General features: G+C 38.6%; 1 protein-coding gene across 1 annotated transcript in view; it reads right to left on the bottom strand.

The window, feature by feature from the left end:
• UBR5 (ubiquitin protein ligase E3 component n-recognin 5) overlaps window positions 1-25,156 on the bottom strand; it is a 140,917-nt gene that overhangs the window by 8,462 nt on the left and 107,299 nt on the right. Inside the window, exons 37-54 of the mRNA XM_073330413.1 lie at window positions 24,407-24,538; window positions 23,231-23,488; window positions 22,281-22,549; window positions 19,779-19,990; window positions 19,056-19,286; window positions 17,183-17,256; window positions 15,025-15,197; window positions 14,809-14,922; window positions 13,875-14,095; window positions 11,047-11,167; window positions 10,866-10,964; window positions 10,203-10,446; window positions 7,975-8,086; window positions 7,008-7,152; window positions 6,569-6,699; window positions 5,831-5,891; window positions 3,593-3,768; window positions 684-768 (exon numbers count right to left, since the gene is read on the bottom strand). Coding sequence (XP_073186514.1) covers window positions 684-768; window positions 3,593-3,768; window positions 5,831-5,891; window positions 6,569-6,699; window positions 7,008-7,152; window positions 7,975-8,086; window positions 10,203-10,446; window positions 10,866-10,964; window positions 11,047-11,167; window positions 13,875-14,095; window positions 14,809-14,922; window positions 15,025-15,197; window positions 17,183-17,256; window positions 19,056-19,286; window positions 19,779-19,990; window positions 22,281-22,549; window positions 23,231-23,488; window positions 24,407-24,538 — 2,858 coding nt within the window. The remainder of the gene's footprint in view (window positions 1-683; window positions 769-3,592; window positions 3,769-5,830; window positions 5,892-6,568; window positions 6,700-7,007; window positions 7,153-7,974; window positions 8,087-10,202; window positions 10,447-10,865; window positions 10,965-11,046; window positions 11,168-13,874; window positions 14,096-14,808; window positions 14,923-15,024; window positions 15,198-17,182; window positions 17,257-19,055; window positions 19,287-19,778; window positions 19,991-22,280; window positions 22,550-23,230; window positions 23,489-24,406; window positions 24,539-25,156) is intronic.

Below are 25,156 nucleotides of genomic sequence, written 5' to 3'. Positions count from 1 at the left end.
TCATATCCATTTTAGCCATCAGAGCCAGTCATTGTCTTTATTTATTTTTTTTTTTAAAAAACAAACACCAAAATGAAGGCCAGGGATAATGGAAAACTTTGTTTAGTTTGTTGCATCAGGTACCATATTGAGAGGTATATTGCCAAAAGATAATAAAAATGTGATCTTGACCTAAAACAGTTAAAACATAGGCAATTGCTGGACTGCATTTAAATTTTATGTCTACACCTGAAGCAGAATTTGAAATCTGATTAAAGAATTTTCTCAATTGTTAAACAAAATGCCTTTTTGAAAATATTAACATAGAAAGAGCAAGAGAGAACTAATGCTACAGCACTGGTTCTTCAACTTCACGAGCAAAAAAAAAAGGGAGATCAACCCTGTCCCATTTTAAATATGTAATTAATAGAGACAGATAGATATAGATGTATATAGAAAGAGAGCGAGCGCGCACATTATGTCATTGGAAACCTGCCTCAGTCAATTTCTTGGCATCCACTTGGCAAACTCAGTTTAATTGTAAGACAACAAAAAAATCAAAACTGCTTTAATTAAATCTAGTATTGCCAAACAAGCACAGTGTTAACATCAAAACATATACTTTGTTAAAAAAAAAAAAAAAAAAAAAATTAAAAACTAAATCTTATGTACTTAAAGGCAATTCAGATGTCTGATCAACTTACTTTTCTGCCCAGAAGAACTTTGATAACGTGTCTGTTTAACGTGATGGGACACAGTTCATTCTGCAGTAAGCACAACCCTAGAATTCTGAGAACAAAAAGAATACTATTAGAAAATCACAAAAGGAAATTGTTTAAAAAAGTGGGATTCAAAAGAGTTTCCTGAATATTTCAACAAGAAAAAAAAAAATTAACTCTGGAATTCAGGTTGAAGCTAGCTTCCAATTATAAAACCTCATATTTAAGAATTCCCAATGCCAACATCCCCCAAAATAAATCACTGTTTCCGAAATGGTGCATACAGTACCTCATCCCATGGGGAAAGTTTTTCTAGGAAGCTTGGTTAAAAATAATCCGCTATTTTTCCTGAAAGAACAATCATGGGTAAAGAAGGATCACTTCCTCAAAAATACCTGCTGCAACAGAATTCCACTCCTGGAGACTAAAAATCTCCACAGATATTTCTATGAAAGAAAATATCCAAAAATAACCAATAATATAAAAAGTAAGTGGAAAGAAAACAAACCTATTTTATGTGAGTCTCAGCAAAAATAGGGATAAAATAAGAGGGTTCCCAAAAATTAAAAACAAAACAAAACAAAAAAACCCCACACAGACAGGACAACTTAGGCAAAAACTGTTTCTGCAAAAAGGCTGTTAAAATGAATTTTGATAGCTGCCTTCTGGCTGATCAATTACACTTCATAATGGTGTGAAAAGAACTCTACATACCTGCCCTATAAATCTGTTTGGAAAATTATGAGTCTGGCTGTGTAAGTAAATATCAAATGATTGAATGAGCTTTGAAGCTATGGGTTCAGTTGTTACAATAAAAAATGCAGTCAGACAACACACAGACATGGTTCTTCTGGAATTAGGAGAATCTGCTGTACTGGAGTGAAAACAATCAAGAAGTGAGTGGATTTTTAAGGGTGTAATTCTTCTCCAGCCATAAGCCTATGGACTTCCACAAATTCGCTCTAAAAAGCGCCTCAGCAGAGCAATCCCGCATGTTTTTCCTCATGATCACTTCAAAGTCAGGTGCACTGAGTCCATTAGTGCCAATGGGGTGCAAAAACATTCACTGACTTATTCAAGAGAGCAAACACTAGTCACAAGCCTTGTTCTGAAGCACATGATCCCACAAAGGAACAATGACAGATGTCAGAAGCAACCTTCTGTCACACACATTTTCAGTGGAGATGAAGCAATGTGGTAGGAAGACAACACCAGGCCCCACAATATATTCAGAACTGAAAAGTTACCTTTACTGTATGAAATAGTGTAATTAGAGGACTTCATCCTATCCTACAATAGGTTCTTATTCTGCCCTCATCGACACAGCATTGAGAACCTTCAAGCAGTGTTAGGCAATACAACTAAATTCTGTCATATGTCATTTAGTCTCCTTCTCTCATCACTCCCCAGGGAGAGAAGTTGTGCAGTGTAGTGTTTTGTTTAACATACACACTACTATGCATTTATTTCAGACAAGACAAGGTGAAAGAAGAGCACCTTGAATTTGGAGTGGAACGTGGTGAGGTTTGTGACAGCCCTTAATTTGTGACATAGTTAATTCCACAGTCAGACTAGTCACTGAGAAAGCTTAGTCTCCTGCACAGACAAGCTTTATCCCTGTGGTAGAAAGTTCCACTGTGCCACAGAAGTAGAGTTCTTGACCATGGTCCTCATCCTGGAGCTTTAAGCAGTCTCTTTAAACATTTTGGGCCCATGCCACTAAGCTCCTTGAAGGTAAGGACTGAGATCTTGAACTTTACTCAATAGTCTCTGGAAAGCCAACATATAGAGCAGAGGCCAGGTCAGATGGGCTCAAAGTAGCCAGTGTTGCTGAGGAATGCAGCGTAGGGTTCTGTACTAGTTGGAGGTTCTCCAAGGACTGGTGTCTTCATACCCAAGTATACTGCACTGCTATTATACAGACATAAGGCGATGAAGGCATAGATAAGAACACTTGAACAAGCATTGAGAAGTCTAGAAAAGTGAAATATCTTTGGAGCGAGTTCTACTTGATACACACCTTGTTTTCTTGGGAAGAGAAGCCTTTTTTTTCCCCTTCCCTCTCAAGTCAGTGCCCAACAACATGAGCAGGGTCCTGGAGTCCATCTATACCAGAGCTAGCAGGTTGTTTGTGGAAACACAGCTTGAGCACCTATTTTGTAAGAGCTTTACCAATGTGGGAAATATTGATAGTCATGATGTCCAGCAAGGATGCTCAACTGTTTATTTGAGGACTGTTTGCCTATGAAAACTGTGTGTGTGTGAGAGAGAGAGAGCGCGCGAGCGAGCAGGGGTGTGAAGAGAGAGAGAAGGAGAACCAGGAATGATTTCAGGGAAACTCACTTTTGAACTTCAGAACCCATGTTGACATCTGGACAGAGATATCAAAGCCAAGACAGTTATGGTCTGTTCTGCTGGCTGTGCATGTGCAACTCAGACATAATGTGGATGATACTGGGGCACTTTAAGGTCCTGCTTCTCTGACATACTTACAAAATAAAAAGGAGGCAGGGAAAGCAAAAGCACAAAGATACAAATTTTAGCTTAAGAAATCAGCAAAATAGTTGCCTTTTACAGAAAGTTTATGTCCTCAGAGACCAGGGAGTCATGGGACCTGAAATGCCAATGGTGCAATAAATCTGATGCTACTAACATTTTATTTTCTCTCTCTCTCTCACACGCACGTACACGTGTACGTATGTTGAGGGGTATTACTGCAAAAATTGAAGATTTCTCTCAAGATTTAACAGACTGAGTTGTTCAGGTTCCCCCACATGATTTCAAACCCAAGATGAGAACTCTATTACAGCTTTTATCTTTGGAGAAATATAAGCTACCAAAATATCTGAAATGCCAAGAGAACACAAGACTAGCAAACTAGCTTAATATTGTACCTGCCAATGTTTCTGAAACAGTTCAACCTTGCCTCTGTGTTTTTGCCAGGCCTTGGCGTATAAAAACCTCGTTTCCCAGGTTGGTAGAATAGTGGTGCATTATCATCACCATCATCTGTATCATCTAATTCCATGTCCACCACACTGCGACTGGAGCCATGTCGCTTTCTATTTTCCTAGTACAAAAGATTAAGAAGCAATTTAGAATTTCAGTTAAAAAAAATCAAATGTCTATCCTATTTTTGCTATCCACTGAATACTGAAACCTGCTCACTGTTGGACCAAAAGATTTTTGAGTCTCGCCATTTCAAAAGTCTGGTAATATTTGGCAATGGTGGATATTTAAATAATTGAGCAGTTACTTCGTTATTCTGAAAAACAACAAATTAAAGAAGCAGATCCTTTCAGCGAAGTAAAAAAACACTCTTCACTTTATTAGGGCTTTCGACTAATCACAGTTAACTCACGTGATTAACTCAGAAAAATTAATGGCGATTAATTGCATTGTTAAACAATAGAATACCAATTGAAATGTATTAAATATTTTTCAGTGTTTTTCTACATTTTCAAATATATTGATTTCTATTACAACACAGAATACAAAGTGTCTAGGGTTCACTTTATATTTTTATTACAAATATTTGCACTTTTAAAATGATAAATAAAAGAAATAGTATTTTTCAATTCACCTCATACAAGTACTGTGGTGCAATCTCTTTATTGTGAAAATGTAACTTACAAGTGTAGACATTTTTTGTTACATAACTGCACTCAAAAACAAAACAATGTAAAACTTTAGAGCCTACAAGTCCACTCAGTCCTACTACTTATTCAGCCAATCGCTAAGACAAACAAGTTTGTTTACATTTACGGGAGATACTGCTGCCCACTTCTTATTTACAATGTCACCTGAAAGAGAGAACAGGTGTTCACGTGGCACTTCTGTAACCGGCATTGCAAGATATTTACCTGCCAGATATGCTAAACATTCAAATGCTCCTTCATGCTTCGGCCACCATTCCAGAGGACGTGCTTCCATGCCGATGATGTGCATTAAAAAATAATGCGTTAATTAAATTTGTGACTGAACTCCTTGGGGGAGAACTGTGTGTCTCCTGTTCTGTTTTACCTGCATTCTGCCATAGACTTCATGTTATAGCAGTCTCAGATGATGACTCAGCACACGTTCGTTTTAAAAACACTTCCACAGCAGATTGGTACCACCTTTGAGTTTTGTCAAATGTGAGATTTCTAAAAATAGCTACAGCATTCGACTTAAGGTTTAAGAATCTGAAGTGCCATCCAAAATCTGAAAGGGACAAGGTGGGGAGCATGCTTTCAGAAGTTTTAAAAGAGCAGCACTCCAATGCAGAAACTACAGAACCCGAACCACAAAAAAGAAAGTCAGCCTTCTGCTGGTGGCATCTGACTCAGATGATGAAAATGAACATGTGTCGGTCTGCTCTGCTGTGGATCGTTATTGAGCATAACTAGTCATCAGCACGGACGCATGTCCTCTGGAATGGTGGTTGAAGCATGAAGGGACACATGAATCTTTAGTGGATCTGGCATGTAAATATCTTGTGACACTGGCTACAACAGTGCTATGCAAACACCTGTTCTCACTTTCAGGTGACATTGTAAACAAGTGGGCAGCATTATCTCCTGCAAACTGTAACCAAACTTGTTTGTCTGAGTGACTGGCTGAAGTTGAGTGGACTTGTAGGTTTTACATTGTTTTATTTTTGAATGCAATTATATTTTGTACATAATTTTACATTTGTAAGTTCAACTTTCATGATAAAGACTGCACTACAGTACTTGTATTAGGTGAATTGAAAAATACTGTTTTTCGTTTTTTACAGTGCAAATATTTGTAATCAAAATAAATATAAAGTGAGCACTATACACTTTATATTCTGTGTTGTAGTTGAAATCAATACATTTGAAAATGTAGAAATCATCCAAAAATATTTAAATAAATGGTATTCTATTATTATTTAATCACGCGAGTAATCTTTGTAATTGTGCGAGTAATTGCGATTAATTTTTTTAATCGCTTGATAGCCCTACATTTTATGTGACAAGAGGAGACAACTGAGGCAAAATCGCAGGTCACTTACAGGCTGTTACATTTATTTAAAAAAAAACAAACATCTTTTTATGGCAAGCCAATATAAATAGATCCTAAATTTCCTTCATTTCACAAGTGAACCCAATGCAAAACAGATCTCTTACCTGTACCTTATCTGAGGAGTCTAGCAACCCAAGATCCAGGATACTGTCAGCTCCATTTTCCCTGGGGAGAGGGGAGGAGAAGAGGCGAGGCAAGCCAAGATTTAATTTACCATTATCAATTAAATAGTCACATTCTGAGCTGAAACTAGAAAAGTTTATTTTTTAATGAAAAGTCAAAATAATAAAACTAGATATGATTCTGAAAACAGAATTTAGTAAAGAAAAATTTGAAAGGAACTAGACGGCGAATTCTTTATTGTGCATGTATACAGATGAGTTTCCTCAACCAATCTCTACAGCTGGACAGGAGGAATACTAAGTCATTATAACCAGGTTCTGAAAACAAACTGTGCAAAGTGAAGTTTCTCGACACTTTGGTTTTAAAGCAAAACACAAACAAGAATACCATATTATTTATATAACAATGGGACCTAGATACCTAACCAAGATAATGGTCTCTTTGTGCTAGGCACTGTACATATACAATGTAAGAAGCAGCCCTTGCCTCAAAGAGTTTACAATCTAAACAGACAAGGTAGAAGTTGTGGGGAAGAGGAAGTACTTTCTTATTTTCCAAATGGGAAACTGAGGGTACTAGTATCAGGTGACTTGCCCAAGGCAAACAGGACATCTGTGACAGAACAGGGAACTGAACCCAGATCTGCTGGATCCTAGATCACTGTCTTAACCACAAGACCAGCCTTCCTTTTTTATCTGAATCTTTATTTAATCCTTTACCTTCCATGTGCAATAATGAGTTCCATAGCCTCATCAACTCTTGCTCTAAGGGAATCTTCGCTTGCTAGTAACAGAAGCAGCTGAGCAGGAGACAACTCCAGTAGCATACCTGTGATTTTGCTTGCAAATGCCTGGAAATAAGAATTCAAGATCTTACTGTCCCATCATTCCTTCAGTGCACTCAGTTTCAAATATGGTTTTCTGAAAACCTTCATATCTTAATACACCCAAGATTTAAAACAAATTTGTGAGTCAAATGACAAGTTGTAGAAATACAAACTAGAGAAAGTCACAAGAGAGATTAAAAAAATACCCTTATAGAATTCAACTATTTTAATAAGTCATGAATTTCACAAGCAAAGGATAAAGAAAAGAAATCTTAAGTGAAAGATACCCATAGCAACAATAGACTTAAGTGTACTGCGCAGATTGGTCTTACTGGTTGCATTGCTTGTACACGAGGGTAAAGCCTTTCTCCAAGGGCCTGTCGATGTGCTGGAAGAGGATCAGGATCATCACTAGGATTCCCTTCTGAGGCTGGTCTAAAGGGCCTTGTGTCAATGGAAAGTTGTCTTCTAAAGTCCCTTTAAAAATGACAGTTTACATCCCTCTTGGTTTATATTTTGTGAAACTTGATAAGACTATGTTAGTTGCAAAGGAAATGTACAAATCTCTTGGATAATACTATTTATGTACAGATAAAATAGTATGGACCAGTTTGTGCAATTGTAATATTCCATGTAGTTAGTTGGATATAAAGGTTTGGGAAGGGAACAGAGTTGAATTCTGTCAATCTTTTGGAGAAACAAGGTGGACAACCCACCAAGTAACAATGGTGGTGTTTGTAATGCATTTCTTGTCTTGGCTACTGCAATGACAGGAGTGATTTGTGAGATGGGGTTGAACAACGGTCTAGTGATGCTGAAATGGGCGTATTCATTAGATCACGTATTTATATTAAAAATGAATATGGAAAGTTATTCAATACAAGTACTCTATCTTGAAAGAGAAGCATAGTATCCTCTCAGTTTGAAGAAAGGAGAGTCCAAATTTTAGAACAGACATTCATCTATTTCAGTGGTTCTCAAACCTATTTGATTAGGCCTCCCCAAATACATAAAACCACCACCACAGCTGGCCTCCAGCTGTCCCCTTTATCTCTGCCTTCTGGGTGTGCACAGCACTTCTGAATGAGACCCAGCTGCCCAGGGCTGAAAGCCAGAGCTTTTTTTTTTTTTTTTAAAAACACACACACACACACACACACAAGAAAACCCACACAGCTTACACCTCCCTTGACACATTCCCACACCTCCCTTGGGAGGCCCACCCCACAGTTTGAGAATCGCTGATCTATTTCATAAAATACTTGTGACCAGGACATAAGTTACAGATAAATCATGTACCTATCCCTGTCTCTTCGAGAACCAGCTCGTAAGCCACTACTCCTCCTCATTTCCCTTTCACGCTCCCTCTCCCGATCTCTCTCCCCTCTATTTCGCAATCTCTGCATCAGACCTGAAAAAAAGAAAAAAATGTTTTAAACTTCTCATCCTCATACAATGCAATGTACTTCAAGCTCTTTATTGCATAGCTTGTGCAGGAAAAGAGCACAATTTTAGTGGACTAGATGGCTTAGCAGATCGCAATGGGATTCAAAACTGAAATCTAGTTAAAAGTTTATTTTTCAGCTTTTGAAGTCTTATGGCAGGTATATGCTTTCAAAATACTAAGGATGTGTTTTCTATGTCACAGACTCGGTGATTAAGTTATTTCAAATGGTTGCTGCCTGTTAAAGGGTTAATCACTATTATATGTGCTCCAAAGCCTGGTCTATACTACAGTATTAGGTCAGCGTAAGATGCCTTACATTGACCTAATTATGTTAGGTACACACTACAGCCTTGCTCCCACCCGTGTAAGTGCCCTGCTACACTGACGTAACAACTCCACCTCCACGAGAGGCGTAGGGCTTATGTTGGTGTAGTTAAGGCAACGCAGTGTCCCTGTAGACTCTGTGTTACTTACATCTATTGGCTGTCATTCTTGTAAATTTACAAGAAAGCTGGCTCCACAGCTGAGCTGCTGCCTGTTCTCCGCTCCAAGGTGGGCTGCGCCCAGGCACCCTGTTCCCAGCGGGGAGCTGAGGGGAACAGGGCAGCTGGGCTTCCTGCAGGAAGCTGGACATGGAGCTGAGAGCCCTGGCTCTCAGTCCCCCACTCTGCCACTCTTAAGCAAGGGGAAGCACTCAGAAGATCATCAGTGTGGACACGAACCACTCGCAATAATTACTACAGTGGCTGTAAATTGACTTAACATAGGTTGATTTAAGTTTATAGTGTAGATATGCCCTGAGAGACTTTAAAAATATTGGGGTTAGGCAGAAACAGCAGTTATGGAGATAGAAGAGGTGATATTTCATTCAGACTTTGTATACAAATCCAGAGCAGCTGGATGTTTCTGCTAAAGCGATCAATGAATTTTTGACATGGACTTTAAGATGCTATTTGGAATCAGCTAACACATAACTAAGATAAACAGAAAAAGTTCATACAGTCAGATCAAATGTAGAACTCTACACAAATTCCAACTAAAATGATCTGAGCAGAGGTTCTAAGAGGAACTGTGGGGAAACAGAGCCATTCTTACCATAGAATCATAGGACTGGAAGGGACCTCAAGAGGTCATCTAGTTTAGTCCCCTGCACTCATGGCAGGATTAAGTATTCTTCTTCTATTATCCTGGCCCCCAAATAGTGTGTAGGTGAGGAACAGCTGTAGAGTGACTCCAATGCCACTACTATTAAGTCCACAGACTTCAGCAGTAGAGGATTAGAGTTTGAATCTCACAGTGTGTTCTCCATTCTTCTGCACTGCTCCAGCCACACCAAACTGTCCAAGTACCGTTGCCATGTGACCGGCTCCCACCACAGCAAACCCACAGCTGCTCCATTACATTTAGGATCTTTTACCTCAGCTAGGACAGTAAGCATGCAGCTCATAGAGTTATTTTAGTCTTCCTGAAGTGCACCGGCACACGTTCAGAATCTCTAGGAAATTGCAAGAACTAGATATTCCCCTCCCTGCCATGAAAAATTTAGTTTCTGCAGAAACTGAACTTAAATTTCTACAAGAGAAGTGCTGGTATAGCATACCACTTCACTCATATCTCAGGGACAAAGTGGGACTGGATGGGATGGTCATGGGCTATAGAGCCTTTCACATTTCAGTAGTCTGTTCATGACCATATTGGCAATGTCCAAATATAGTAGATACTCATGGCTAATTTATATTCTAAGTGAAGTAAGTTGATGGCTTTGATCTGATTCTAAGTGGACAAGTATCTAGCTCTCAAAAAATACTAAATCGGTATCCCTTTTTGGCAATTTTGACCAAGAGGCAAAGAATTGAATGGATGTATCCTTTCAGCCTGGAGGAAGTTCCTTCAGGTCAAGGCTGATTCACATTTTCAGGGAATCAAGGGGAGAAGTTATTTAGCCATCTTTCTGGTTTTCCTAATGTATATTGAACTTTTAGCTCCCTGATGGCATAACAGAGTTAATATTCCAAAGTGAAAAGCATCTCCAAAGTTATGATTAATGGTAGCCACGGAATACCTTCTCTATGGTACTTACTTGTATGGGTACCCTTGTTGGCATTCTGGATACAGTCTAAGTTTGGCAGTTTCTCATTTGATAGAAAAGCCTGTGCGATGGCAGTATAAAAACTTCGTGCCACACCACTGCCTTCTCCTGGCTCATCCTTAAACGTAACTTTTACTCTGTGAACAGCCATTGGAGTTGTAGCACATCTGCGACCAAAATGATTGTTGAGCTGCCTCATCGTCTGCTGAATTAGAAGATCTCTATCTCGATCAACCTAGCAAATACATAGGCTAAATTAAGCATTTACCCTTCTGTAATGATTGCCGTAGCAAAAGATCAAATATTAATTTCAGCTTTAAATGCTATTTCAAGAGGATTTTTAGTATTTCAGAATAAAAGTTCCCATGAAATACTATGATTGGAAGGAGCTACCAGAAGGAGGAATCCATAACACTACACAGTAACTACAACGCACCACTATTCAGTGCACCGGAGTCCCCTCCTTGAAAAGTGTTCCAAAATGTTTGCCTACAGAATTTGAAACATAACTTCCTATATCAAATTACTAAAACACAGATAGCTGCAGTGTGTGTTAAACCTTTAACAACAGAATATAAAATTATATTATGATGTTTTCATTGCATTCAACTTTTAATTAAGTTATAAATCAGGAAAATAAAACTAATTTTTTACCTCCAATGTTAAATCCCTGGATTGCTGGTTTCTAAGTTTTTCCATTTCTCTGCGGAATTTTGATTCTTTTACTTCAAAGCCACCTAATTCAGTCAAGATCTTTAAAAAACCAAAATAATAAATTAGCTGTAGAATTTAATTACACAAAATGCGGTCTATTTTCCACACAGAAAATACATACCGATCCAGGCTCTGCTCCAACATCTTCCATGAACACTCTGCCAAACAGTTCTAAAGAAAGGCGCCAGCGTCCTAGCAACATATCATGAGAAATAACCATTCCCATGAAACTACACTGGGGCCTGGTAGAACAGGGACAAAAAACAAACTTGTAATACTTAAAAAATGCAAACACTAAGTTAAACCTCTGATAGTACTCAGTTGTATATTTTTACTTTTGTTTAAATCACTGCATTCGGAATAATTTCCTGATTTTCTAGCACCTAGAAATAGGAGCTTCAGGGCGGCTCATGTTCTGGTTTGAACTGAAAGTTCAAATGTAGAGGCTGAGATACCAAACGTGAAATCATTTGTTGTTAAGTTCTGGACAAAATTTAAACTTTAAGTGGCATTGTAAATTATTGAGGACAGTCACCACCTATAAAAAAAGTTTTAAGTGATAATAAAACTGAAAGCTACAATAAGGGATATGATTTTGTTGGAAGAGCTCCTGAAAAATACAGCTCAGAAATCAGCTCACATGCAACTTATGGCATATCTCTGAGTTAAGTAATACATAGGAGATGGAGTAGATAGCACAAAGCTGGTGAGAAACATTTCAAAGCTTGCCCAATTAAATAAATCTGTGCCAACCAAGTTGGTAATTTCCATTTATTTATTTTTTAAAATAATGGAGGAGTAAGCAGCTTCCAAACTTCTCCAAAGAGACACCACTCTTCCTGAAATTCTGCATGCTGCATCTCATCTCAGGATATGCTTTTTCAGGAAGTTGTGTAAAAGTCAGAGTTTTAAAGTTACGCTTTTACAAAAGTTTAGCTTTGTTTACTTCTTCAACGTTATTCTAATGCTTTTTCCCATTCATCATCTCTTCAGATGGGGTGCCTTGAAACTCCAGATTTGTTTTGCTCATCTAACTGAGAATTGCCTTTTTTTTTTTTTTTTTTGAGGGCATGTATGTGAGATGAGTCGGGAGTGTTAGAAACTGAATTTAAGTGCAAAAAGAGCATTGTTTTTTGTTGTTTTTTTTTTTTTAAAAAACACTTACAGATATATAAAAATGACCACCTGACTCCAGCTGCTGAGATGAGCCAGAAACAAGAGTGTGGCAGTGGAGAGGGGGCATATGGAGGGGTGACATGGAAACACAATTTCAGATTTAGGAATGGAGGTTTTGGGAGAGAGTCGACAGAAGGGGTCATATGTAGAGGAGAGAAAGTGGTGCGTCATGGGAAAATGAAAGGGATAGCAGAACCACAGAGAAGAACAACACATAAGATGACATAGAAGTGGGTGCAGGAAAATAGGAATGTTACAAGATGCATGTTCAGGGAATCTGTCTTACTTGTCAACCCAACCTAACCATATGGCACCCAAAACAACTATACAAACAATTCATTAAGAAAAACGTAACTATTTCCTAATCGAAGCTAAGGTGTGCATCAGTGGAGTCTTATCACTTAGAAAATGTATTCTGTCTTCCAAGTAATTCTTCTACTTCAAAAACCCCTCAAAAATAGGAAAGTCTTGAGGTGAATCACACTCCTCATGCCATATAGTTCTTTACGTTCCATCTTACCATGCAAGTAACTTCTCCCTACCCAGTCTCAGGATTGCCTCCTTTGCATATATACATACATAAAGTTAAAATTACTAGGGAATTGGAAAATTCCTTTTCTTTACGAAGGAATCTGTTTCCAAGGTACTTTAAAATACGGGATATTACTACTATTACTCATTATAAACAGTAAACATACCAATTAGCCATGTCTATATATATATTTAAAAAACATATATTGACTATATTTCATAATTCCAAGGAAAATGTTTACCTGTGCATTGATAAAAATATTACTCAAACATAAAATGTATGGAGCTCTGATCTATGCTAATGAATCCTGTGAATTTCATGGTTATGAAATATTCAGCTCTAAGTTTCATATTATATCTTATATATGTGTATACACACACAGATATATTATTTCAGAACCCAGCAAAAGGGCACAATTTAGGTTCAATACGGTGTTGTAACTTGCATGGTGTGATAGGAAGAAAAAGAGTATGAGCAAAGCTGCTGGATCCCTTAGATGTTCATTTCCAAAGGTATTTATTTAATTTAAATTTAAATAAATTTAAAATTTTATTTTATTTTGTTAAAAAACCCCAAACAAAAACACCACCACGTAAGTTGAGGAATTATTCTACAGAAAGTATAACATTTTTAGGTGTTAAGCAGACTCCACTGCTACACATTTCAACATTAACCATTTCCTAACAATGTGGTTTTTGTGGATTTTTTTTTTCCAAGGATGCTTTTAGTGCTTATAAAAGGTGCTGAATCATTACTTTAGAGACCAAAGTCCCATCTAGAAGAGGTAGCAAAACAAACAGTGAGAGCACCAGCTTGTCCACTCTTCCTACGTACCCCAATCTTCTCTTCTGGAGGGGACTAATAATGAAGGCAGTTCAATCTCTAAACCCATCAAATGATCTTTGGTACCCAGCTGAGATTCCCAGTACAGATGGTAATAGTGCCAATTCCTGCATGGAACTTGGCTACCTAGAAAGTCAATCAATCCTCCTCTGGATACAAACTATGTAAGAAGTAAAAGGCTTCCACTCCAGTTCACTCATCTTCCTATCCACCTCTGCTCAACTGTCGGCACTACTTTGCATCCATCCAACTTTGAAACTGTTTCAGAAGTGTCCTGAATATTTCTCAGTCTCTTAAGTACTTCCAAAAGTTTCTTACTAAAGGTTTGAAACGCCGCAAGATTTTAATGCTAATTTAGCATTATTTTATAGAACAATTTGATTTTACTCCTTGAGTACCTGAATGATGTAAGAGGTGGCCCTTCACTCTCTGTCAGTCCTATCTCTGCCAGCAAGCTGCTTTTCAACTGTGCTGCAAGATCATGAGCTGAAGGCCCTGGTTTTGAAGTCTCAGATTCTTCTGTTGGCACATTTTGTTCCTCTCCTTCCTTCTTTTGCCGATTTTGCATGCTCATAACATTTTTTAAATTGGCTGCATAAGACATTTTGGTTGGAAGAACCTAAACAAGGAGATGTCATTTAATTATATTTTAAAGCAGACCATGAACCTTTTCAAATTAGACATCCTGAATAAAAAAAACTGAACACTGTCCTTCATGAGTAGATGAATATGCTTCTACCACAATTCCAGTGTGTAAAATTTTAGAAGAACTTTTGTACATAATTTTCTTGTTGATTTTATTTATTTATACAGGACAGAACTGCACTTAATGTATGATAGACTTAGCTTGCCCCCAGACCACACATTGCAGAATTTCAAGCACAAAAGCACTTCAAGATGGCAGCAGTTCAGGCTCTGGGTGATCTAAATAGGACATTCTAGAGGTGGGAATTTTTTATTCCCTTTTTCTCTCAAATAGTCTTGATTTATTAGCATTTCAAGTAAATCCCCCAAAATTACTGTAGCCTTGAAAAAATAATTAGAGCATACATTTGATTATTAAAGTATCTGTTTAAAATAATTAAAGGTATTAAAGGTATCTGTTTAAAATTTGTTTTTTCAAACAAATAAAAATATATTTTGAACATACTTTTGTAAGTTTTAAAATTTTAAGAGGCTATTTTAGACCCACCACTATTTTAAAAGCTATCTTCATTCTTTCCCTATGGTAAAGCATTCACAATAATGGTCTTATTTGTTTTAAAAGGGATTACACAGTATTAGCTTTCATAAGCCACACTTTGAAATAAAACAAAATTCCTATAACTGTACCTCAAGGCAGTTTCTATCCACTGTCACTTCCATTAAGCACTTCCCACTGTTGGCAGAGGATGAATATAAACCCTGACTTGGACGGCCAAATAAATCTTCTTTTCTAGCATTTGGCTGAAAATTAACAGAAGCATGCTGAGTAAATAACATACTTTAGTTAGAAATGAAAAACAAACAACAAATAAGTATCCTCAAGCATACTGTCTCTGGTGTCACCTGTAGAAGATGTGGCTGGTCTGCCAGGGGAATGGCTTCCGCCAGAGGAACTTCAAATGGATTGGGTGGAATACAACCAAGGAACGTCATGGAGTCTGACCGTCGGAAGAATGGATGGTTTTGGCCAGTTTCTGCTGGGAGGGAGTCATCATCCTTGTCATTAAGCGTAGCACCTAAATATCAGAAAAGTTTTTACTCTTAAAAAACCTTAGGAAAGGTTACACAAAATTTACCTTAAGAGTACATGAAGGATGAGAAATGAAGGATTTAAAAGCCAAGAAATGCCAAAGTTGAAATTAAATATACTAGAGGATCACACATTTCGTAGCTTATGTAAGCTGAACTGGCAGTAATTTTACAGGATACTGCCAGTAAACCTAAATTTTATTAAGTCCTCTGAGCTGCTCCTCTTCGTTGTTCCCCTTGACAGTGCCATTTGGTGCTGCAGGCAGAAGAGTCTGAGCAGTAGCACTGTTACATCAGAGGTAACACAACCAGCCCCTCCTTTCATTCCCTCCAGTTACCCTAAACCTAACTTTGCAGGGTTGCTTTGGTCACCTCTCCCTTTGACTGTGCTCATTTGGTGCTGCCAGTGTTGAGATGAATTAGAACAGTTTTGACTGGGCAAAGATAAATGATCTTACCTGAGCCAGGAATAGTGTGGAGGAGCTACAGTGCAAATCCTGAGCCTCACTCCTACTGAGCTAATATAGCTCCGCATCTGAAGCAGCCCCTGATCTTCCAGTCCTGAACCCCTGGGTATCCCCAATTCTGTCAAAGCACTTCAGTCCTGACCTGCAGTTTCATTTGCTAACTAGTTTCAACCAATGGGACTGAAGTATGCAAATGAGCTAGCACGAATCAGTAAGAGACACACACACATATTACTTTAAAATAAATTCTGACAAACAATTCCTCCTTTATACTCTTGCCAAAACTCAAAATAAAGACTGCATATTTCCCCTGGAGGAGCTGATAAGTATCAACAGTGCATTCTTCCGCATTCCCCAAAATGTTCTTTGGTGCATATGTCAACTCCTGCAGTGGAAACAGAACCCAAAACTAGTTGAGGGCCATATTCCGATTTTGGTGAAGAAGTTCTACTGATGTCAGTAGAGTTCAATTTACAGAAGTAGATTATACCCCCAAATTGTGATTTTTATAAAAAACAAAAGCCAAGAAAAACATCTTGAACTTTCACTTGAGTACATCCATCAAAGACTCTTAAATTCCATCACTTGAAAGTCTCACACACAGGTTGGGATCACCATAAAGAAGCTTAGCATATCAGACTTGCTGATCTTTTTACAAATTGAATACAACAGGCAGAGAAAAGTGAAGCAACTTCCTCTATGGTCACAAGTCAGTTGCAGGGCTGGAAATACATCCCAGATCTCCTATCTCCCCAGTCTGGAGTCATGTCAGTTGAACCACGCAATATCTAACTTGTATTTAAATGGCACCACACAGTATCTGAGCACTGGTATTTTAAATTGGGTGCAGAACAACAAGCTTCCACATTCTCTCCCCACACTCATTCACTTGGGAAAATAATCAAAACAATCACTCAGTTTATGGATTCTGTGCTCTTGAACAATGATACTTTCCCAGTTGTGCTAGCAACAGTTTGTACCAACTTGGAATGAGTCCTGATCAAGTTCAAACCTTTGTTGCCATTGTAAAAACATTACTGCAATCATCTCTCTCTACTGTAAGGGGAGCATCAACTAGGAAGAGAGAAAGAGACACACACACACACCTAGAAGACAGACGTAGGGAGAAGATGGAGGACAAAGGATAAAAGAAAGGGAAAAGAAATTTTGTAAAGTGATACCTGTAAGTGGATCATTACTAAAAACAAAGAGCTTTACTCCAAATTTGTGTTCCTTCACGCCATTTACATAGTATATTGGAGTAGCAAAATTCCCACCCAGAAAAAAAGTGTAGTTAAAGCTTTATTAAGTAGAGCCCTGCGCAGATACAAAATTTGTACCTGCATGCAATCCACAAAAATGGTCTGCGGATAGTCACATACGCAGATATCCGTGAACATAAAGTGGATAGTCACAGATTTGCAGGGCTCCACTATTTAGCCAAAGGGGGAAAAGTATAGAGGATGTCCCATCTTGGTATATGGCAGAAATTCTCTCATACTAACTTTGATTTGTGTCATCATCATTTTCATGTTCTGAATCTTCGTTGTCAAGACCCAGTTCCAAGAGCTCCCGAGTCCTGTAAGAGAATAATCAGTTACTCCTCTTCAAGAAATCATTTTGAAAATATAACACTAATATCATGCAATAAAAGTGACAGAATAATTAAAGGGTGGTTAGCCTACCATACGTTTAGTTCTCTGAAGAAGGTGCCCTCCTAACATCAGCCTAACTGGCCTCCACTGTGTTACACTGGGAGTTGACTCACAAAGTTTGAAAGTATTTCTTGACTACTTTTCAACACCCCCTGTCCCACCCTCCACTGATGCACTCCTTCTGATTAATACCTGAACTGAGCTGTAGTTTCAAAAATTCAGCTTGGGGGGAGCTGGGAGAAAGAGGAGAGATTCAATGGTTTCAAATAAAGAGAAAAGGAATTATCACTTGAGTTAGGTTACAGAAGGGTTGTACAGTGGATAACACTGTCAGAATTATGACAGGTCAGATACCTTTTGGAGAAAGGTAAGCTCTATAAATCCTTTCTCTGGGACATTGTAGTATTAAAAAATTGCATCTATAGGACACAGTTAAAAATGTACTCAAAATGTACTCTTTTAGCATGCAATTTTAAAAGTATGTCAATCAGTGGCAAATAGTTAACTTATTCTTGTTAATCGACAGTCATCTTACCAATAACTTTCCGAATAAATTTCAGTATGAAGTATGCCAAAGAAGTGGAGCTAAAATGGGGGAAGTGTGAAATGTTCTAGTGTCTACCCTCTTTTTTAAATTTGATGGAGAACTGAGAGTTCATTAGATTGTACCGGATGAGAGAGTTGGAAGAAGTGCAATAATGAAAACTAAGAGCAGAATGGTACACTACAAGGACAGAGATTTTTGTTGTATCTCCATATATCTGGCAACCATAAGCAAGCGTCAGCGCCACAAAACTCAAAAGGGCAAGGGAATTGATGGGTGAAGGTTGTCATTTATACTCCCTCTAGGATGATGAATTGCGCCTTTAAATGGGAGATTTCTTTAAAAAAAAACCCCACTATTCGATTTCAAAGCCAACTCTTTATTCCACACTGGAAGCCACATGACCCAAGTAGGGAGAGGTCAATAGAGAACACACACCTTTGGAAAGTATTTAACTATTATCAAACGCCAACATGTCTGTCTAATTACTATTCTTTTGTCAAGCAAAGAGACTGAACAGCCACTAAAGAAAGCCAGACAGGCACCTGGAAGGCAGAGATCTCTAATTTAATTACAGCATTTCCTACTACCAACATTTCCTACTAGCCATATGCTTATATTGGCTGGTTTTTGCTCCAGTTCCTACAAACCTTTTTGTATCAATACCTTGTACTATCTTGTTCTTCTCTGATGTGCCTTATGTCTGAGGAGCTTTAGGTGCCTAAACCAAATGGAATTAACTGCTATGCAAATTGTGTCAGTGTCACATGGATCTATTACATGCCACAAACCATTCTTAAAGTTCAGGTAGATTATTCAGTATCTCTTAACACAATTAAAGCTAGCAGAATATTAAAGCAGCTTGGAAAAGTGCTATTTGACCAGCGTATTATTTTTGAAAGTAAAATATTTTTTCATCACCACCATCATGAGAAAAATGTGGAGTAGACTGCATGTGTGGGCTGGTAAGTTTTCAAGCCAACTTTATAAGGGTGCTTTAAGGATGCTTCAAGGTTTTGAATATTTGCTTCAGTGACACGATGCAGTGGTGAGCACGATGATTGCCAAACATTGCTACCTACCACAGAAGAACAAATCTTTTGAATTTTCAGGCTCACGGCACATTAGATTTCTGCCATTCTAGTAAGGATTTGTTTTTGCTAGAGTTGGCTTAAATACCTTTTCCGTTCCAGCTGAGGAGTGTCCAATGTTGTCTGTTGGTTCATTGCTTTAATCCAATAAATAAGGGCCTGAAAAACATATGCTACGTGCTTCAGTGAGCAGACATCCAGAACAGGAAGAACATCTGAGTGCTCATCATTGTGAGAACGCATCAGAGAGAGAGCATAGTTTAGAAAGTCTCCACGTGCCGACATCATTCCTTGACGGGCACTGAGCAAAGTAGCACGCCTGTTAGGGAAAAAATTGATAAATAAATGGTGCTTAGATAGTACAGTGGTAAGGTGCCTTAGAAATTCATATATTAGTTATGTAAAGTATATGAATGTATATCCTCTAATACCTGTAATTCAAAGATACTGCAATTCTACCAGTTTTGGGAAATGAAGTACAATAATTAAAACATAAAACCTTAAGTTTAATATGTATAAATAGCCAAATGATTACATTTGTGACTCATATTTAAGAAAGAGTATGAATTTTAGGGTTATGACAAAAATCAGTCTAGTTATCAGCAAGGAAAGCATCTCATTTACCAAAATATATATTCATATTGAAGATAGTAATAGTAATTAAGGAAGCCTCCTGTTACATTATAAAAATAGTTACACATTTATGCTTGAGGTCCAGGTTCCCAAAATGTCAGAGTAAAGAGTGAGTAAAGAGGTTAAACTATAAAATGAATAAATGCATATAATTGAAACATGAAATGAAATTTCACACCTTCTACCCTCAAGTGTTCTTAAACTAGCCTCCTCACGTGCCGTCATCCTCTCCCTTCTCGTTGAGTTCTGAGAAGCATGCAGGGGATGGTTTGGATGTCCAGGGTCACCAGCAGATGCTAGTGCAGAACCATAACGCAGTTGAGCTTCAGTGGAGTCCATGATGCTAACCATCCAATTCCAAGTGGGAATAAGCTTTTCCTCTACATAGTTCTGAACAAAGATGAGACATAATGAGTTAGCAGCATCACAAGCAAAAACAGAAAGAAAGGCAATTAAAAGTCTGAGGTATTGACAAGACATCTCTAAATCACTCGGATTTAATATAAATACTTAAATCTCTCTATCATCTCTCCTCACGAGGCCTCCCATTCCTGAAAGCCAACAGAAAGATCCACTCTGCTGTTAGCTGCTTCCCATAAACATCACTACTCTAAAGAAGCCTGGAGCTCCCACCATGCAACACCTCCTTATTCACCACCTCAGAATCTCTCAAGGTAATCTTTGCCAAACATTCTGACCTCAATCTTGGAGAGCCTCATCTTGTGTCATTTGATGCTGATCACACACAACCCACCTCCCAGATGCATATTTTCAGTGTTCCATCCAAACTCTGATATTTCTGTTGCTTCGTAAGAATTATCTTCCCCCTCCAGTCTCCCTCTCTTCCATTGACTCCACAACCTTTATCTTCAACTCCACTTTACCACTGTGCACTTGAGTCCTTGACTCTATCCTACAACTCTGTGCTGTCATTTTCTAACCCCTCAATCTGTTCCCTTGACCCCACCTCACCTAATGTCTCATTCTCTTACTCACTGCCCCCCTCTTCTTCAAGCTCTCTCCCTCCCTGCAGACTTCAAACATGTTATTGTATCTGTTATGCTAATAGGATCCTCCCCTTGACCCCATTTGTGTATCCAAACAACAGCTCAACTCAAAAACTCCTCAAGTCTGGTCTATATACTCACTGCCTGATTACGTCATTTCTACATCACTTGAATGGCCCACCACCATTTCAAACTCAATATTCAAAACTGTAACCTTCCCAAAATATCTCAGTTCACTGTAAACAACTTCACCATTCTACTGAGTTTCATCATATTAGTGTAATATTCAATTCCTCTCTGGCCTCCACCCCCCACAAGCTGTTATCAGGTCCTCTCTTTTCTTCCGATCCATTTATAATGACACCAATCACCAAAGTACCTAAGCATTGTTTCTCCTCCACAACTAAGACAGTCAGCTTTCTCCTCTCGTGTCCCACTACAGAAACTTCTTTCCACATCCTGAGCATCTTTTGCCTCAATTTCTGAAGCACGCTCATCTCGGTAGTCTCCAAATCCCACCACACTGCACTGTGCCCTAAAGAAAATAGCATAGCTAAAAATCATCTTACTCTCCAGCTGCTTATACAGTGTCACTCCTCTCTGTGACTTCCTCTCTTTGTATGAAGTTCAAGTTCCTCATCTTCATCTCCAAATTACCGCTCCCTATTCCCACTGCCTATGTTCCTCAAGCCTTCCTCCTGAAAGCCCCATGTTTATTTTCCAAACATTCAAGTCTTCTTCCATGGTGCCTCTTAGACTTTGACCTCCCTTTCTCCCCACGTGCCAGCTGTCATCCTTTTACCCTTTCAAATTCTTCCTTATAGCTCACTTCTTCTGTGAGTACCACCAAAAATTGATGTGCAGCACTCCAGGGCCTAAATTAAACCTGCAACATCAGGGAGACCTGAGGAGTAGAACACTGAATGGATCTCTCAGAGTGAAGACCTAAGTGGATGGCTGAGGGATGTTAAGGGGTTGGTCCTGAAGAGATGTTCCCTGAACAGGGGCAGGACTCACAAGCAGGGAGGCCTGGGGAATGGAACACTGTGGGGAGTTCTCTTACAGATCACCTGACCTGGGGACCGAGGCAAGAGTCAGGAGACTTGCCTGGAGACTAGGGCCCCAGCACAGAGGCTAAAGGAACTGGGAACACAATGCTGCTATTGACTCTTGAGTTGGTGACCTGGAGTGTTCTCTCTGAAGAGGGGAGTGGAAAAAAACTCTTGTTTCTACATACGTTTATCGTGGGTTTGTTCCTGCATAGGTTGACTGAGTTTGTTGAGAATGATTTTACTGCAAGGTGTTTTGTTTGGGGTCAGGGAAGGGGAACTACTGTGCTGGTGTACACAAATTATGCCCAGAGATGAGTTTTGCAAGCCATAATACATTATTTCAAAGCATTCAAACATGGACAGAAGGAGCTACAAAAATGCCAAGAAGCAATAATGCAAAGTTTGTGTGCACAATTTCAACTCTAAGATCTGAAAATTTTACACTAAATGGTTTTACAGAGAGATTAGATTACTCTGTGTGAAATATGGATAATTCAACGCGTTAAAAACATTTAAAGTTCTACAGCAATTAACTGGAATGCAAATACAAGTATTTTATTTTTAAAAAATGTTAGCACTGAAACCAGCATTAATGTCGAGAATGTTCTAGTTACACCATACCTGCAAGTTTACTGCATCCTGATAAGTCAGTTTCACTGCAGCGGGGATCTGGGAGTATACCAGATGATTGTATTTGGGAATCAAACCCATCAAATCAGATATCTGTCGGATCACAATACTGTATGCCCTCGCTAAGCTGCTTGCAGATGTTAAATAGCTGCTTGCATTGCTAGCTTCTAAAGCTGCTGCTGCTGCTGCAGCACTTGTGCTGATGGTGCCACTTCGACGTAAGTTTGATGGATCAATATAAATCAAACCTGCTGAACTTGCTGAAGATAAGAGAAAGTATGACACCATTAATGATTTTATATACCCTTTACTAATTCTTGTGTTTGACAACAGAAAAAGTTATTAAAATAAACTAAACTTGTAAGTGATTAAACATGAATAATGTACCTGTACTGGCCCTGCAGCTCTAACTAATAAAACTTAATACTAATATCTTCTTGGAGCAGGAGTAAATACTGTATTTTACTAATTTCTTAACTAAAGCTTAAAGAGGCAAAGCACTTTAAGACTGTACATGTTCCTCTTAAGCTACACCAAAAAGATATGTGGTTAAGAAAACATACTTAACACTTAATCCTATGGGCTAGTCTACACTAATGCTGGAAGCTGACCTATGTTACGCTATTTCAATTATGTAAGTTACGTAACTGAAGTCCACATAACTTAGGGTCAACTTACAGCAATGTCTATACCATGCTATGTTGACTGGAGAAGCTCTCCCGCCAACTTACATTCTGCCTCTCGGGGAGGTGGAGTACAGACGTCAATGGGAGAGCGCTCTGCCACCGACTTAGCTTGTCTTCACCAAACCTGTTAAATCGACACCAGTGCATAGATCACAGCACTGTCGATTTAGCAGGAAGCATAGACAAGTCTTACTAAACGGCAAAACCAAAACCATTTATAAATGATGTACGTGCATTCCCTTTGCTGAGACTTGCCTGCTGGGGCAGATGTACTTGATGGAGCCGTGCTAGTTGTTCTCTGATTCTGGGTGTTGCGTACAGCCCACTGCATTGAACGGGGAGCTTGGGCAGCACCATTGGCATGAGAGCTATTTGTGGTTCGCTCTAGAGGCTCATCAAGCATGAACGTCTCCTGCTCTATGTCATCACTCTGGCTACTGCTGCTGTCTGAATCACTGGAGTCATTTGACTGAGAATCATCCTCAGAAAAAAATGCTGGAACACTGCTAGCACCTATGTAGGAAAACAGTGTTTACTGTAATTTATTTATAAGCAGTGATGCACAGTCAGACTATTGTACATATATAATAAGTGTTTGAAAACTTCTTCCTGAAAAAGAACTACACTTGTAACATTCAAGTACCATGCTTACAGAATATCCAGAAATGCATTCTAAGAAATTGTCCTTAAAATACTATTGCTAACTTTCCATGACAGTTTTATGGAAAGGCAATCAAATTAGTTTTACTTATGTTCTGAAAGACAGTTAAATGATTAAGGAACATTTTATTTAAAACCACAGTCCTTTTCACTAACAGGTAATAGAGCAGAAAGTCAATGTAGGAGTTTGACCTTCAGATGACTTCAACCTCGGATTTAGAAGGATCCAGCTCCCAAACAAGAAGGCAGAACAGTTGCTCTCAAAAATACTTAAAAGTAGTGTTCAAGTTACATAGGGAAAAGAAACATTAAAACATTTAAAGCTGACTTTTACAACACTCCCAGGTATTTTCACACTGATGCCAATAGCTGCACAGCAACAGAATATAGGCAGAAAGCCATACTACAAGAGCCCATTTCTCTTAAGAAGGCTGCACACTGCTGTCTCACTGTAGACAAACATAAGACATTAAGTGAGAAAAACAGAGGCGAAGGAAGCTTCAGAGACAAGATTATAGGAGGAAAAGTCTAATTTAAGTGCTAAGGGACTCCCCTACAAATTGGGGGTAGAACTAACTATTTCCCCACATTTCCCCTGCCCTTTACTGCCTTTGGCACTAGGCAGCATGTGACCCTTCAAAGATTTTGTACCAGAAGCCGACAAGTAAAGTCTCTCCCAACCTGTATTTAATCAGTTAGATACTTTCCTTTATCACATATGCCTAAATCCTGGCTTCCAAGTTTAAATGAAGACCAATGCAAATGGTGTACCTGCTTCTGATCCCGCAGTAGCTGCAGTGACAACACTTCTACGCCCACTAGCATTATCCTGGTTGCTGTGGTTACTCTCACTGTCACTTTCTGTTTCAGCTGCTGCTAGTAGATCCAGCTCCATGTCACTGCCTGCAAAAATGAAAAAATACAATATTAACATCTAATGCTTACAGGAAAATAATTTAATATAAAAGGAATTTGTGTAGTCCTGCATATTTACAACACCTCATGCTTATAACAGAGCACTAACCATCTTAAAGCCATCTCACTTCTACACTTTTATTTCTTCTAAGTTTTGAGAATTAAGAACTCATTAAGAACTCAAGCCACAAGATTCTACATTTAAAGTGGCACTTCCAGCCTTATTAATTCTGCCTGTGCATATGTACTACATAGTCTTTAACTACAGGATCATGTTCTGTTTCAAGAAATAAAATGTACATATAAACGGAGTATCTTGGAAGCAGCTGAAGCCTTGAGTTTGATAGTTTCTAGTCACATTTCAGTTTTGGACAAACCCAAATCCGGATAATCAGGATTACCTGCAAATAAAATGGTTCAAAAGGAAAATCCAGGGCAATCCTTTAGAAACATAGAAAATGCCATATTTCATCATACGTTTGATCCATCTAGGCTGGCATACTGTCTCTGACAATGGCTGATACCAGACAATTCAGACAAAAGTACAACAGTTCCCATAATAGACAATTAGGAAGAAATCTTTCCTAACCTAACACAGTTTGTGCT

Source organism: Lepidochelys kempii, chromosome 2 (genome assembly GCF_965140265.1).
Source record: "Lepidochelys kempii isolate rLepKem1 chromosome 2, rLepKem1.hap2, whole genome shotgun sequence".
NCBI classification, from domain to species: domain Eukaryota; kingdom Metazoa; phylum Chordata; order Testudines; family Cheloniidae; genus Lepidochelys; species Lepidochelys kempii.
The sequence above is the reverse complement of the archived record's forward strand: the minus strand, read 5'-3'. Positions and strand labels throughout refer to the sequence as shown.